Below are 16,960 nucleotides of genomic sequence, written 5' to 3'. Positions count from 1 at the left end.
GTTAATACTTAACATACTTTGTTACTCTGTTTTGTAACTTGTAGAATAATAGGACTATAGGAGTTCATAATGGATGGTACTGTTGGTGGACCTGGTAGTAGTGGGGGTGATAATATAAGCACGGCTGCATATGATACATCCAAAGACCCAACCAGGAAGGCCAAATCAAATGACCCTGGGTAGAAGTATGGGTATTGGCCTGACCTGTCAGACAAGAACCTTGTTAAATGCACTCTTTGTGGAAAAAACCTCAATTGTAGAATTAAAAGGTTAAAGCAACATTTGGTGGGTGGATATGGAGATGTTGCTAAGTGTACCAAGACAACTGTAGCGATTGCTACAGAGATGAATGCAGCTCTTATGCGCAATAAGAAGAAAAGGATGCAAGACATTTTGGATGATGATGATGTTGATGTTGATGTTGATGCTGGTGCTGGTGCTGGTGCTGGTGCTAGTGCTGGTGCTGGTGCTGATGTGGATGTTGATATAGAAGTTGAAGGTCAAAGACAGTCTAGTAGGACTCCTTCTTCTACAACCTCTAGACTTATTCCTAGCTCTGGGACATCTGCTAAGAAAAAGAAAGTAGTCATTCAGCCACAAGTAAGGGGCCCCATGGATGCTCATGTTAGACGGACTCCTGAGCAAGTGGTTGCTGAGAGGCATCTTAAAGGTAGTACTCAGACTACTACAGAGAACCGGTTTAGATCAGCGGAAGAAAAAAAGAGAGTTGATAATCACATTGTTGACTGGGTTTATCAGTGTGGTATTCCATTCAATGCTCTTAAGTCAAGGAGGTTTGAGGTGATGGAAGAATCTATTGCACAGTACGGGTCAGGATATAAGCCCCCAAGTTATCATGAAGTGAGAGTATCATTGTTGAAGGCAGCAAAGAATAGAACTGCAGAGATGAAGAATAAATATGAAGAGTATTGGAAGCAGTATGGGTACACTCTAATGACTGATGGGTGGACGGATAAAAGAGGAAGGCATTTATTAATTTCCTCGTTAACTGTCCAGAGGGGACTTATTTTATGGAATCGGTTGATGCATCTAGTATATCTCAAACTGCAGAGAAGTTGTTTGAATTGATTGACAACAAAGTTCAAGAAATTTGTGAGGACTATGTTGTGCAAGTTGTGTTAGATAATGCATCGGCTTATAAATTAGCCGATACAATGCTGATGCAGAAGAGGACAAAGTTGTATTGGACTCCTTGTGCAGCGCATTGCATTGACCTGATGTTGGAGGAAATATGATTCTTGAATTCTAATAGGACTGTGATAAGTAAGGCAAAAAAAGTAACCAACTTCATCTACAGGCACACGCATTCTTGATGTAATGAGGGCTAGAACAAATGGGAGGGATCTTGTGAGGACAGCAGCTACTAGATTTGCAACTGCATTTCTGACACTTCAAAGCTTGTTAAAACATAGAGATGACTTGAGACATTTGTTTATTTCTGAAGAATGGACTAGTTCTAATTTGGCAAAGACTGAAGCTGGGAAGAAAGTGGTTGAGACGGTGTTTGCGGTAGCATTTTGGAATGGTGTGAAAAATTGTCTTAGAGCTTCAAAGCCACTTCTTACTGTCTTGAGGATTGTGGATGATGATGAGAGGTCTTCTATGCTTGAGGTTCAATTTGCCATGGATGAGGCAAAAAGAAAATAAAAGAAAATTTTGGAGATAAAGAAAGGCAATACAAGAAAGTGTTAGATATTGTTAATAGGCATTGGGAGATTCAGATGGGGCGTCCTTTGTATGGAGCAGCACTATTTCTTAATCCTGGCAAATTTTTTTCTTATAAGGAAGGTGATGATGGTGGCTACCAAATTATATCTTCTCTACAGCTTGCATTTAATGAAGTCATTGAAAGAATGATACATGAACCAGCTTTACAAGACAAGATAAATACTCAAGCCACTTTGTATAGATATTCTCGAGGTGGTTTTGCCTCGGATATGGCAATTAGATCACGGGTAACCATGAGTCCTAGTAAGTAGAGTTCATTGTTTAGTTGTTTTGCTTGTGTGATATATTAAATATCAATCTAACTATTTTTATATATATTTATTTTTTATAATTACTTGGTGGGGTTCATTTGGAGGTCATGCTTTTGAACTTTCAAAGATTGCAAGACGTATTCTAGGGCTTTGTTGCTCCTCTTCTAGTTGCGAGCGCAACTGGAGCACATTTGAGTTTGTAAGTAGCTGGGTATTACATCTATTTCATATTTTAGACTTTTTATTTTTGGAACAATAACTTTGTTTGTTGTTCTCTATTGTTTATGAATTCAGATTCATACTAAAAAGAGGAATAGGCTGGAACATCAACGTTTAAATGATCTAGTCTATGTTCAATACAATCGCCGCCTAGAAGAAAGGTTTCAAGAAAGACGTCTCCTCAACAGAAATTATGATCCACTTGTGCTTGATGAACTGGATTGGAGTAGTGAGTGGATGATTGACGAGCAAGTGGATGATGTAGTACATCCCGATGCTGATCTCACATGGGACGTTACTGGTAGAGCAATGGGGGGCAACAATGGAGGGGCCCAATCGACCCAGGAGAGCTCAATCATCAACCTCTAGAGGAAATTTGTGCTACACACGCCGTGGTAGAGGGAGGGCTGTTGAGGAGTCATCAGAATCAGATGGGGAAGAAGATTTGGAAGAAGAGGATGATGTGAATGATGACTTGGATGTCATAGATAACTTTGGTGAAAATGCAAATGCTTCTAGTGGACAACAAAGGAATCTGCCATCTGCTGATTTGTTGGATGATTATGGTGATTAAGTTATTTGTGTTTGACTGTTTGAGTGTTTGGATTTTATGTATTGTTTAAACTTTAAACTTTGAACTTGGATGATTAGTTAAGTTTTTTTTTTATGTTGAGTTCATTTGCTATCAAGCTTTATTGCTTCAGTAAGTCACTAATAGCTTAACAGGTTAGCCACTTATCTCATCATTTGATCTAATGATTCTATTTTTTGGTTTCCAAATATATATTTCTCATTCTGTCATTCATATATGATATATTGACATATATACCTTTTACTTTGTTCAGGTTGCTCACTCACTTCCAATCATTGCTTTCAAGCTTCAATCACAGGTTAGCCTTTTACTTTTTACTTTTGTGTGATGTACATGTTGATTTTTTATGACTTGATGAGTGATGAATTGATGTATAACTGTATAAGTCAATAATTTATGTTGATTTTTGATGACATGATATGGCTATGTTGATTTTTTTGATGATTTGATGTTACTTAATGTTTGTTTTATATGTTATAGGGTATATATTCTAGGCTTGTAGCATGCTAAATAACTTTAAAAAATAGGAAAAATAAAAAAGTAGCATATTAAATAATTTTAGAAAATAAAAAAAATAAAAAATGACACACGGGCGATTTGACCGCCATGGCAATGCCAAAATGGGCGATTAATCGCCAAATCGATTAGCCACCCCTCCACCGCCTTGGATCGATTTGACGCCGTGACAACTATGGGTACCAGTTCTCTGTGTATCTCAGACATCAGAACCACCCCTTCCCCGGCATCAGAAAACACATGCACCCACCCACCCATCCACAAAGCAAGAAATGAGTACATGTACAAAAAATAAATAAATATGTGGAGTCAGAAAATAGGATTAAAACTTTCAGCCTTTACCCATAAATGGAAAGTCTAGGGAAAAGCAAGCTCCAGTCAATGGAGAACATACCAATGACTAATGTTAGGAGGCAGTGATATTTTCTCAATAATCATCTGCTGCTTCATTCTTTCCTCCTGTACAAAAGCCTGGAAAAAAATATATATAATGGGAAGAACCATTCATTTAGATCAAACCAACAATTCAAAATCTACACAAGATATAATATAATTGAAAATTGATAGGTAAGATCATCACTTTGTAATGGGAAGAAAGTCTTTAGCAATAGAAAATGAACAACTTTAGCAAGTGACATTTTGCCAAGTCTTTACTGATGGAATACGATTTTTGCCTCTCTTTTTTCTCGATAGCTCATATGGTGCATTTTAGCATTGGGGCTTTGGCCGGCTGAAACTGAACGTAGTTCATTTAGATTTTCTTTAAGAAATATTTCTTGTGACCAAAATTATCAAACAAAAAAGTTTCAGGTACTATTGTAAGGGATCAAACTGACAAATCAATTCCCCATGAGCATTCAACAGCAATCACATTCAAATGAAGCCAACAGTTGAATTAATAAAGAGGATCTCAATGAAACAATTACAGTATCATGTAAGAACCAAAAACACAATGAGAAAGACAGTTACTTTTTCTACTTCTACTTCTTTTCCCATTTCTTACATCTGTGAAAAATGGTATGTGCACTATTACTGAAAGAAGTATAAAAAAAAAAAGTGTTGATAAGTATCACATCACCAAAAGGGAGAAAGAAAGGAAAACAAATCAACATAAAAAATGTCAATGCCCAAATTTTTATATGAAGTGACTCACTTATTCTATTGGATATGCAATGCATAGGCACCAGCAAAAATATATAATCGTTACCTACAGAAACAGCTGCAAAAATGAAACTGAATAACTGATAATCCATAAACAGACACAATACCAAGGTTTTAAGAGATGCAAGATACGTGTGGAGATAGTCAAGAAACGTATGGAAATGCTAAGGATACAGGCAAAATACAGTTTTGAAGCATAGGCACTATAATAAGTAATATTATAAATATATTATAAATAAAAAGAACAAAGTACGACGAAACAACTGCATAATTGGTTATGTAAAGGTGAGGTTTCTTACATATTAATACCATAAAGATGTCAATTTTAGCTTGGGGAATATTTAGGGTTTAGATGCACACATCAGTGCCAAAAAGTCCAGTTTAATGCAAACATTCAGTTGTTTTTCAATAATATCGTGATTCATTGCAAAATCAACACTAAAAAAGATTATTTGAGCACAAAATTCAAAGTTTTGTAGATAAATGTTCTTATGAAAATTTGGTTGATCCTTGAATGCATATTGTTTAATTCCCAAATGATGATGAAATCAACAATGCTAGGGTTGTTTTTGCCAACAGAAGCATGGAATCAAGTTGATTTTTCCATAAAAAAATAATTTGACTAGAATGCTTTACAGTAGCTCTTGGTAAGTTTTTTGCAGTCATGGATCGTGTTCTGTAGTTTATAGGAGATGTATCGAGAGTACTGATAGGTAACGACCATGTATCGACCTAATACAGTCAATAATTTTTTTAGGTATCATATTGGTTCCTTAAAGATACGATAGGTATCTGTTAGTATCGTGATATGATAGGATACTTAAAATCTTGCAAAACACTATATGCTCACCTGACAATGCAACAAACATAATACCATATGATAAAGACAGGGAAACAAGTTGGCCAGTACTGAGGAAGAAAACAGAAGGTTGTAGATTACCTCAACATCAAAAACAAATGGTTGCTGCCCAAAGTTGACATTCACCCTGAAGAATAAACATTTAGTATATATCACAAATATCAGAATCACAAACACTTCAGAATAAGTAAAATTTGCATAGAGAGTTTCACAACACAGTACGAAATATAATATCTGCAAATTAATTTGTTCAAGGAGCAGATAAAAATTTAAGCAGTGACAATGATATTTTCCAGGCAGAGATGAATTAAGGAACTTCTTTTCCAAACTCAAAAAGAAAACTCAACTAACAAATCCTTACCCAACCACTTGGGTTGCCCCCACACAAATCCTATTAGGTCATTCCACTCCATTTAAGCCTGGATCGTCCATTAACTCAAAAGCAGAAATGTCTCTTACCAATGCTTCAAACCATGTCATTTTCACCCACCCCCTATTTCTTTTTTAACACTTCCAAATTCCTGTGTATACCATATCACTCCTTATTGGAACAATCATTGATCTCCATTGCACCTTCCAAACCATGTCAATCAACGTTTCCCCATCACATACTAGCACTACTACTGCCAAGTCCCCTGAATGCAAAAGTATGATGCATTTCAAAAGAATAAGAAGGTCAGCAAGAAACCAGGTCATCAGTAGGGTTAACCTGGGCCACGAATGGACCAAGAGGCTTAATTTTGAGCACCAGTGCGTTATATGGGCTAGTTTCTATTTTACTTAGTTGAATTATTTATTTTAGTACTGTTTCTAGAAGGGATGGATAGACATGCTACAATCCAACCAGAGCTTCTATGTTGTAAAGTTCTAAAAGAGTTTACTATTTTCTATTCACCTCTATTATTATTAATTTTTTTTTTTAATGAATAAATAAATTCATTACCAAGCAGGAGAAGAATATACAAGGGAAGATCAGCAACTAAAGGCAAAGGACAAGCCCATCAACAGAAAAATGATACATCAAGAGGGGAGATAATAGAGGTAGGCAGACTCCAGAACACAACAGTGAGCCTATTCCTTGGGGTGTCATGGACCATGTGGTGGCGGAGGCAACCTCTGGCACTCTTGATCAAACCATTGGATTATCTTGGGTTTTGAAAGGTTGAATCGGCAGGTCATAATCTACCGTCTACCAGCTTTTGATCTGAATTTAGGAACTTGGATCTTGAGTTATTGTCTCCTAAACTCCTATTATGCCTTGTTTTACCAACTGACTTTCACTGCGACGGATTAATTTCTTAAATCTGTCTGAACAGGTTACCCAAACACACTACATATATGGTTTTACTCTCCCCCGTCTTGTTGTTCATCCACCTTTTACGAACCTGCATGACCCACCAAGGGAGGCCTTCCTATGTTGCACTATTATCTGCCATGTGGCATGTCAAGTGGGGCCCAAAATTTGAGGAAGGTAGGACATAGGCCCCCACTCACATGTTAAGTTTCAGCCCCAAAAGGAGTCGGCCACATAGCAAGATAAAGACTTAAAGTCCACCAATAAAAGGAATCTTTTGAAGAAAGGTTGAACTAAATGGATGCCTGAAAATACAGGGAAAATGTATGAAATACATGGAGGGGTGTGTGATTGAATTTGGCTGTGAAATTTGACAAATGGACAATCAAGACTCTGCTCTATTTATCCAACAGTCATTGTTGTTGCATCACTCTTCCATGTGGCACAATTAGGAGGACACATAGGAAGGCCTCCCATCTAGGCCGATGATGAGACAAGAGATTGAAAAAGCCTATAATGCCTGCATCAATATGATAAAAAATTTCTTCAATATTTAGTACTTCTCCAAAGAATACATATACAAGAATGTGTAGAGGAAGAACAAAAAATTCATGAGCCGTTACAAAGCAAAATATGACTATCACTCTGCATTTAATCTTACGTTTTTAACTTGCTCACAACTTCGAACAATGAAAAAAAAAAAAAAAAAAAAAAAAAAAAAAAAAAAATCCCCTAATGTACCAAAAGTCTATGCAGAATGACAGATGGAGCTGCTAAGTTTTAAGAAACTAATTAAAACAAAACATACAAACACAATTTCAGACAGCAAACCTTAGAGTGTACCCAGAAAAAAAAATATATCATTGGTAATAAGTACTGTATGCACCACTTTAAATAACTGTGACTCTAAAAAGTAGTACATGCCAAAACGTAAGAAACAGAGAACAAAATTATACAGAAAGGATAACAAATAAAAATCAGAGAAAAAAAGTAGCCAGGGCCATACTCTTCATTTTGGCTGTGGACAGAAATTGTAGGAAACAACGGACCCTTAACGTCCTTGTACACCGTTCCAACTAGTTTTCCGTTTTTACTGCACCCTCAACATAAGCAACATTTGAATCTATAAGAATCATTTCAAAGCAAATGGAGCTAAACCTAATAAAGGCAGCATTTGGAAGACTAACTAGAACTACTGAATAAACCAAATTGATTACGCAACCTTACTAATTTAACAAAATTCATAAGCAAACGATTAGCAGATTCAAAGACTGAAACTGCAATTTTAATAATAAAACAGAAATTACAGTCTCTAGATGTGCTTGTAAAATGGGAACAGCTGCAAGGAAAATTATGTGAAGATTCAATCATATATCTCCAGCTATAAAGACTAAACAAACAGGCATTTAAAGGAGAATAACTACAAAAATCATCGACATCTAGTAAAAATGGGAAACTGTCTTACGTGAAAAAGAACTCTTGTGAAGCATAGTTTATCCCACCACCAACTGTATCACCAGATGTAAAAGTTGGGCCAAAGGTTTCTCCCTTTCCTTGTCCTCGGTAAAGCAGTCCATCATCCCCATGGTACCCATAACTGTTGGCTTCCCAACTGAAAAAGAGAAGTGACTAAATCAAGCAGTAGTATGACAACAAAGGGTTCAAAATCAAATCATGAATTGTGAGCTTTCTAAACCTGTAAATAAATAGAAGATAATTATAAATAATGAAACAATAATAACAAAGCACTCCAATTTCATACATGAAAATTTTGATGATTCAAACTGTCACACTATTCACATTTGGTTCCATCCACGGTAAGATTTTCTTTTAGTTCTAAATCCTATTGGTTCGGCTTACCGGACATAAAGCCTGAGGACACTAGGATTGAATTTTACCAATCCAGCCCCAACTGAAACCCACCGAGATAAACCACAACCCAAGTGTCGGTAAACATCATCCGAGTCTTTTCTTCTTTATAAATAAAGAGCATACGCTTACAAAAAAATTTTAAGAAATAATAATGATAATAATAATCCATTTAAGACTCACAAATTGTGTGTGATGCCCTAGGGACCCTGAGTGTGATTACCAGATCCATTTTCTTTTTCTTTCTTCTCTTTCTTCTCCTTTCCTATATCTTTCTTCCATTGTTCATGCAAGTTTGATCAAAGATTTGAGTCACCCGCTAGCTGTCATATGTCAGATTATGTATCCAAGAAAGCAGAGTGGGCCTCAACTGTAGTGGCCAACCAGCCTGATGCGGAACCGAATTCCAATGATCGAAATCGGATCACTTAGGGCCCACAAGAATGACTAAGAAGCTCAATGTAATGGTTGAGGGGTATTCTTGTAATTTCAGAAACAATTTTAAGAGCTTAAAAGAGAGGAAAATAAACAATGGGGACAAACCGAAATAGAAATTGGAAAGAGAGGGGTGTTTAAGAATTACACAAGAGAAGGGGGAGTAATAGAATATAACCTTACAAAACAAGGGCTTACTTGTAATAACCAGAAGTTAAATGCATAAAACAATAAACAAAACCTTTCTTCTTCCTCTCGATAGAACACCTAATGGCAAACCAGTGTAGACCTTCAAAGGAGAGAACTCCTTCAAATCTTCTCTGTTTGGTCTGAAATTTCAGGCGTGGGATCACAAGAGGAGGCTCTTCCAAATCCACATAATATCTGGTCAAATCGGCAGGCTGAAAGGACGTGGGAAGCACCTGAAACTGATGATGGCGACAACTCCCAGGGCAGATCTGAAACCTGGTTTCGATCTCAGGACTGAAGAGGGCTTTGGAGCTGGAGCTCTAGGATCTGAATCGCCTTCAAGGTAGGAGCCTTCGACCAGGATTTTAGAGTCAACCGGTACAGAACAAGGATGCAACAAGTTCTTGTTCTGTGTTAGGTATCACCGCCCAGCAAAGACGATGAACAGTATCTAGCAGTTGAAAAAATAAAAAAAAAAGGAAATAAAGGAGAAAGTAATGGAGATGGAGATGAAAAAGAAGAACTAAAAAGGACAATAGTGAGGGAAAAGAAGAGATTAGAAGATTTCAGAGAGGGAGAAAAAAGGGGTCGGCAGCCATGGTTTCAACCAAAACCTAAATTCTCAAATTCATTCAAAAAAATCAAAAACTGAGTTCTTCTCTATTACATGACTAATATAAAGGAAAAATCAAACAATTAATGGAAACTACTTGAAAATGGAAGCTATTCTAAAATTAGAAGCTAGCTAATTTAAAAAGAAATTATTTCTAAAACAATAGAAAATCAAATCAAAAATATTTTTTTTTCCTAAATCCATCGTGCATCTGCATCACAGCCTATATATATATATATATATAGAGAGAGAGAGAGAGAGAGAGATTGGATGAATAGGTTTGCTCAAGGGGCTTATTGGATTACTTGAACCTATTAGTCCACCTCAAGGTTCTAAATCTCCTCAAAATTTCCCAGTTTCGACAGAAATCTCCCAATTTCGCAGAGGGTCAAAATGAAACCATAGATCGAAACTCAAAAGCAACATGTTTCAACAGAAACCCCTAAGTTTCATGGGTTCCAACCAACAAAGAGAGAATTTAGCCACAAAACTTCAAATTTCCTCAAGTTCTTGCAAATTTCTTCAACTATCTTGCATTTTCAACCAAGCTCAAGCTAAAGAGACCTCTTTGGTGCTTCAAGGTGAACCCAATTTTTTCCCAATCTACTTTTTTTGTTCAACATAGCTGTAAACATAGTAGAATTTTGCAACGACATCTGCAGTGTTACGCAAATCGTCAATTGGAGTAGCGTAGAAAGTAGAAACTCCACCTAGAATTGAGTGGAGAGTGTTGTATTCCCTTTCATCTTACATGATTCCTTGTTTTTCAATTCTAAAGTATGTTTTGATTATTTTAATAGCTTATTTACATTTCCAGTATGTAAGTTATATGGAGACTTAGTGTTTATAACAAATTAACAAGGCTAGTGTACAGCATCCTTCAACAAGGCTAGTACACTAGCAACCTTGGGTCAACACCACAAGTACCGTTTTGGGTGTTCTTTTTGTGAAAATAGTACGTAGATTATGTTTAAAAGGTCAAAAATAGACTCACAAAAAATCAGACAAAAAAAAAAAAGAACACTTTCTGGGGGTTGAAACTAAGGCTCTCTTTGGCATAGTTTACATTCATGTTTATTTCCTTCGAAAAATCAATTATGATAATAGATTAAGGGCTATAAAAATAATCATTTGGTTACTACTAGACATAATTACATAATGAGGTATGCCTAAGTGAATAGTATATTATCTATTATATTATTCATAAGAGTAAGAGCCTTGCTTTTTATATTACATGTTGTATATAATATTATAATGTCATATATCATAGTATATTTTTTTAATATACTATATAATATATAATATAATGTAATATATGTTAAGAGAGAGGGTAGAGGCAGGGTGGGGATGGGATTGGAGAGAGAGAAGGGAGCACTTGTTTCTAATTTTTGTTGAGTTTACCATTTTACACCCACTTAAGAAGCAATTGCGTTATTCATCCCAAAAAAAAAAGTAGCAATTGTTCAAGTTTTCATTAATAGTGCCCACATAAACAATTATAAAGAGTTTATGGTGATAAATCATAAACAACTCTCAACCCATTTATGAATTTACTGGTATATTGATCGGTAAAGATTCATATACTTGGTGTCCCGCTAAAGAAAGGGACCCCAGTCCTAGTAACAACGTTATGTGGTGATCCAACATGGATTCTACATCTTGAAACCAAGCCAATTTTGGAGCACTTTATGATAATGGAACCAACCAGAAAAAGCATCAACGTTGCAGGTCGAAACCCAAGATTTAGAACCTTGGTCTACCTCCAATCCATACCTAAAACTATACCCTTCCATTCTAGTCCTGACCTATCATTTCTTTTATCTATTTTCTGGAGAAACAAACAGATTTTATGAAATGAGGAAGAGATATCACCAAAATAGAGGCCACTCAGTACAAGACCCCTACAATTCTGATTCTGCCATTTGAGGCCCAACAGAAAGCCTACTCCAGAGCATCAATGAGATGGTTACACGACTGCTGAAAGAGCCTAGCTATCATGTATCCAATAACATCCAAATAATCAAAACAGGAATCAAAAACCTAACATTGAACTATGGACAAGCTTCAACCAACATAAGTACTAAATTTTCAGATTAACTCCATACTCCTAGAACAAATGGTTTGTGCAAAGTGAGGGACTGACTGGTATAGGAGTCCTCAAAACACACAATACACATATTGGTTCTGTTTAGGCTGAGACTTTTTTTCCATAGCCTTCTAGTTATAATATTATATTCTCTTATCTTTCTATATCCATTATATCATTAACTTGTTTTATTTTATTCTCAAACTCAGTTTCGGGCTCAACATGCTGAATTTTAGTTCCTATGTTAAATCAGCAGGCAGGTGCAGGTCGAAAATCTCCAATATAACAGCTCGTCTGAAATAAGGCCCCTGGAATTGGACAGCAATACACCAACTCACCTACTCAACTAAGCCTAACATTAACTAATCTGAGACTACTACATGAATCCTGCTTTGCCTTTCCATCGTATTTATAGCCATAGCAGCAATGAGTGATATGAATGTGCAGAGAAGAGGCCACACTGTAAGCTACACCCAAAAGACAGCATCGAATATGATATACAGTATTACAGTTTAGGAATTAGTGTCCTAATAGGAAGTTCTCTTCCCCATCCAGCAGATGGTCTAATCGGTTAAGATCTAATGATTGCCAATATTTCCAGACCTAAGAGCAACCAAGTTTCAGTCAACCAACAAAGTTAAAACAATCAGAAAATTGTTTGAAATAACAGAGCCCCTTAATAACGATACGGAATTCCATGGTTCATTAAAAAGTTTACCATCTCCATACAACAACTCAGCCTTATCCCAACCAAATGGGGTAGGATACAGAGATCCTTGCCCTCCAATCAGCTCTATTCAAGGGTATACTTGATACAAGGCCTAAGTTATGCATGTCTTTCCTCACCACTTCAATCTGAATCAAATCACTCCTCCATACTAGAGCATCCAAAAGACTCCGTTGAACATAGTCATCCCACCTCAAACAACTTCCTCATAGCTTATTATGTATCAAAGCTACTCCTAAATCAGCTCTAATATGACTTTCTCCTTCTCAGTTTTGCCACACAACTATCTCAATATCCTCAACTCCGCAACACTAAGTTTATCTAAATGATGCTTCTTAACAATCCAACATTCTACACCATACATCATAGCTGGTCGTATGACTATCCTATAAAATTTTCCTTGTAAGTTTTAAAGGAATACGTCGATCACACAACACTCTAGACACACCTCCCCACTTCATCTATCCTATTTTAATTCTCTATGAAACATAATCATCTATATCACCTTCTTTATTTATGATTGAGCCCAAATAACTAAAACAATCATTTTACGGAATCACCCTCTAATCAATTTTCACCAACTCATTATCTGTCCTAGTGTAATTAAAGTTGCACACTATATACTCCGTCTATATTCTACTTATCTTAAAACATTTTGATTCCAAGGTTAATCTCCATAACTCCAACTTCACTTTAATCCTTACTTTTGTCTCATCCACCAAAATAATATTATTACCAAAAAACATACACCAAAGAACCTCATCTTGGATATCTATAGTTAAATCATTCATGATAAACGCAAACAAATAAGGGCTTAAAGATGATCATTGATGTAACACAATTGTAAATGGGAATTCACTACCTTAACCCCCACAATTCTTACACTAGTCACCACACTATCATTTAATTAAGTCCACATATTAACTTGAAACAATTTTCTTCTATGGTATTTTCCACATTAGCTCTTTAGGGACTTTGTCATAAGCTTTTTCTTCGTCGATGAAAACAATATAGAGATCCTTCTTGCAATCTCTAAATCTTTTCAAGAATCCCCCAAGTAAATAGCTTATGTCGTGGATCTTCCTAGTATAAAACCAAATTGGTTCTCCATAAGATGTTAGATAAATTATGGGATATCCTTATTATATGTTTGATCATTTCTAGCATTTTTTCTTCGGAGGGACCTCATTCGCTGGAGACTGCTACAGCACAGCCCGCCAATGGGTGAGGACAGGAATCAATCCCTGTTTTGGTATATAACGCCCACTGACCTCACCAGTAGAAGAGTTGGTGAATATCACAATACCCAATTAGGGAGTAAATATTCAAAAACGGTTATTTCCCACGTATAACAAGGTAGCAATCACTTACAGAATTGAAAAGGACAACAAAAGACAGAAGAACTGCAATTAAATGGAAAGAGGAATTGGATTCTTACCCGGGTTGTCTTCGCATCTTAAAATGTTCATTTGTAAACCCAATAGCAATCTGACCCTTTGTTCCAGCATTCTTCACGAAAATCTCGAAATAGTACACCAGCCTCTTCACTGGTGCCGGACAATTCGCCTGTACAACTCCCACATCGTGGCCGTGCAAATTAACAGTTGTATACAGAACAGAAAGCTTATCCGTCGAAACCACGAGAAACCCACCATAAGTATTTATGGTGTTGAGATGCTTCGGAACCTCTTCTTCCTCCTCCACGTCCATATGATCCGTGCCCTGTCTCAAGCTGAATTTTGACAGGTCAAGACTGAATCCACCACTATCTTGATCACCCACCATTTGAACCAGAAACCAATCACTCTTTCTGTTTCCCTCTCCAGTATCAAAACAACCTTCACGAAATTCTTTCTTGTCTGTTGTACTTGAATCACTCCCACTCTGACAGAGCTCACTAATGCAGAAACCCTAGTTTCTCATCGATTCCTGAGGAATTCAGTTTGTTTCTTTGTGCAAGAAATGGTTGAATGAACCAAAAGACTTAGGAGGAGACAGGAACGGGGGACGAGAAAGAATCTACAGAATGACGAAACGTGAGATGCTAAAATGACGAAAATACCCTTTATCTATCGGTGCAAGTTTCAGGTGACTTGCCGCTTGAGCAATTGCCAGGTCCAATATTCCAAGTAACTTTTACCCAAAAACACAAGAGATTACTTGTAACTTGGGTTCCTCCTAATAAGTGTCACGGAAGCTCTCACGAAATAAATTTTTCATTTTTTTTTTTAAATGGAAAAAGAGAAACTTCATTAATTAATATAGTAGAGAACATCGATAATAGGTCCAGTATTAGAATTCTACATTTTCTATGCACACCTAAAGTAGCAATGTGCTTAACTAATATCACACATTCGTTTGAGGACTTAAAACAATAACTTAGTTGGGAGAATGATTTATAAACATCAAAAAACATTGGCATTGTGCTCCAAGGCCACGAATCGATGCTATTATCCTCACTCAAGTCATGCAATTCTTCTGAATCACTCCAAACTTGTGTCACGTTCCACCCTTCCTCCTAGGACTTCTTCAGGCCATAGACAAAACTTCTAGTTATTGCCTCCCTGTATATTCCTGTCATCAAATAATCAGCACAAATTAAGACAAATTTTCCTCTAAAAATCACCCCACATGCCCGGCTGGAATAATTAAGAGATCTATTTGAAATACTTGTACAAATCAAAATGGGGGTGTCATGAAAGGGGGGAGAGGGTAACATAATAGGGGGTGTTTCATTAGATTGTACAACATCTAAAGATTCATGTGCAGAGCTAATGTTTAGAGAAACCAAACTCCATCTGTTGATATTGGTAACCACAACCATCGAATTTGGCTGAACCTTGGAATATGTAACCTGATTCCTATGCAACCAAATAAAATAGCATGATATAATTAGAATACCAAAGACCCTGGTTTTATAAGGGCCAGTAATATAACTAGAATTAAAACATGACATAATAAAGGACTGAAAAGAGGAACTAGTTATGTTCTCAGTATGTAATCCTAGCAAACTAGCAGCCCAAAATCGCTTAGAAAAATCGCAAACAAAGAAAATATGCCACACAGATTCGCAATTGGAATGACAAAGATCACAAGTACAATCTATGTCCATCCACTTCCCAATGCCCAATGATATCCTTAGTAGGAATGCCATCAAGGACAAGCCTCCAAATGAAAATCTGAAATCTTGGATGGAGTTTCAATTTTCAAAAGAATCTCCACCAATGCACGCACAGATAAGAGCATGAGCACCTGTTGGACATTCCATTAGAATTATTAGAGTCAATTGAAATCAAATAATTGGCAGCTAACTTTGTAGTTAGTGATCCCTTCCTAGAGAGAGAGCACCACCACTTGTCAACTAAAGGAGAAACATGAATTTTAGTGATTTTATTTACAATATTCTTAGCCTAAGAATATTGTAAATAAAATCACTAAAATTCATGTTTCTCTTTTGCTTGACAACATCAATTTTTTTTTATGGCCTTATGGGGAATTATCCTCTGTCCAAAGTGTGACTTCTATGTTTACACTACAGCCAATCAATGCTTTTCATTTTATTTTATTTATGGGGTATAACGAGGTCATTTTACAAGAAAGACACATGGGTGTTGGTGTTTGTGGGGGGGGGGAAATGATTAGACTGCCCCCCATGAAATGGAAATTGAAAAGTGACATCTTTTGTGGGATCTAGTTCCTCTCCTTAGTGGCGATTGTCTAAGTCAGCCCATAGCGATGATCCAATGGCGCTCAACGGAATGTGGAGAACGAGGCGTCGATAGAGGCATTATACGTCGTTGGATCGTCGTCTGGACACGTGGCGATCACCTAGGTAGCTATGGGCAAGACTTGGGCGATCATCGTCAGGAGAGGAGCCAAATCCTCTTTTGTGGATGTTTCCTTATGTGCTCCCAATGGCCCTCGTACATGCATAGGAACCACAGACCCTTATTTGTTATGGGCAAAAAAGTTGTCCCTGCCCTCACCTCTACTTTCCATGTGTATGGGCGTGGAGAAACACAAATGGGTACCTTTCTTTCTCTCATTATTTATATTTTAGGAGAAAGTACGCTACACACTTGCGTTCCCACGTCAAGACACAACCCCTAAGAATAAGAGGGGTATGAAAAGATGCATCTACCCCTTGTTTTCAGGGACAATGTCTAGGCATGGGGAATGCAAATGGGTAGCATTCCTTCTTCCTTTTCTTTTCTTCTCTTTCCTTTTATTTTTTATTTTTTATATTTTTATTTTTGGAGGGGTGAGGGGTGGGGGGGGTGGGGGTGGGTGGTGGGGGGAGGGGGGAAAGGGGGGAGATGATGTATACATTATGAGGGCTATGGATTAAGTGTACGAGACAAATGTAACCATTTCAATTAGGGTCATGTTCTTACCAAAAT

General features: G+C 36.9%; 1 protein-coding gene across 1 annotated transcript; it reads right to left on the bottom strand.

Annotated features, from left to right (window-relative positions):
• Positions 1-3,654: 3,654 nt before the first annotated feature.
• Positions 3,655-14,466, bottom strand: LOC122063014 (ran-binding protein M homolog). Its single transcript, XM_042626666.1, has 5 exons — positions 13,999-14,466; positions 8,107-8,253; positions 7,648-7,734; positions 5,429-5,474; positions 3,655-3,798 (listed from the first exon to the last, which is right to left on the bottom strand). Exons 1-5 carry the CDS (start codon positions 14,343-14,345, stop codon positions 3,706-3,708), a joined length of 720 nt encoding a protein of 239 aa, XP_042482600.1. The 5' UTR covers positions 14,346-14,466; the 3' UTR covers positions 3,655-3,705.
• Between the last annotated feature and the right edge of the window lie 2,494 nt (positions 14,467-16,960).

This window comes from Macadamia integrifolia, unplaced genomic scaffold, assembly GCF_013358625.1.
Source record: "Macadamia integrifolia cultivar HAES 741 unplaced genomic scaffold, SCU_Mint_v3 scaffold1178, whole genome shotgun sequence".
NCBI lineage: Eukaryota > Viridiplantae > Streptophyta > Magnoliopsida > Proteales > Proteaceae > Macadamia > Macadamia integrifolia.
Note: the sequence above shows the minus strand (reverse complement) of the source record. Positions and strands in the feature narration are given on the sequence as shown.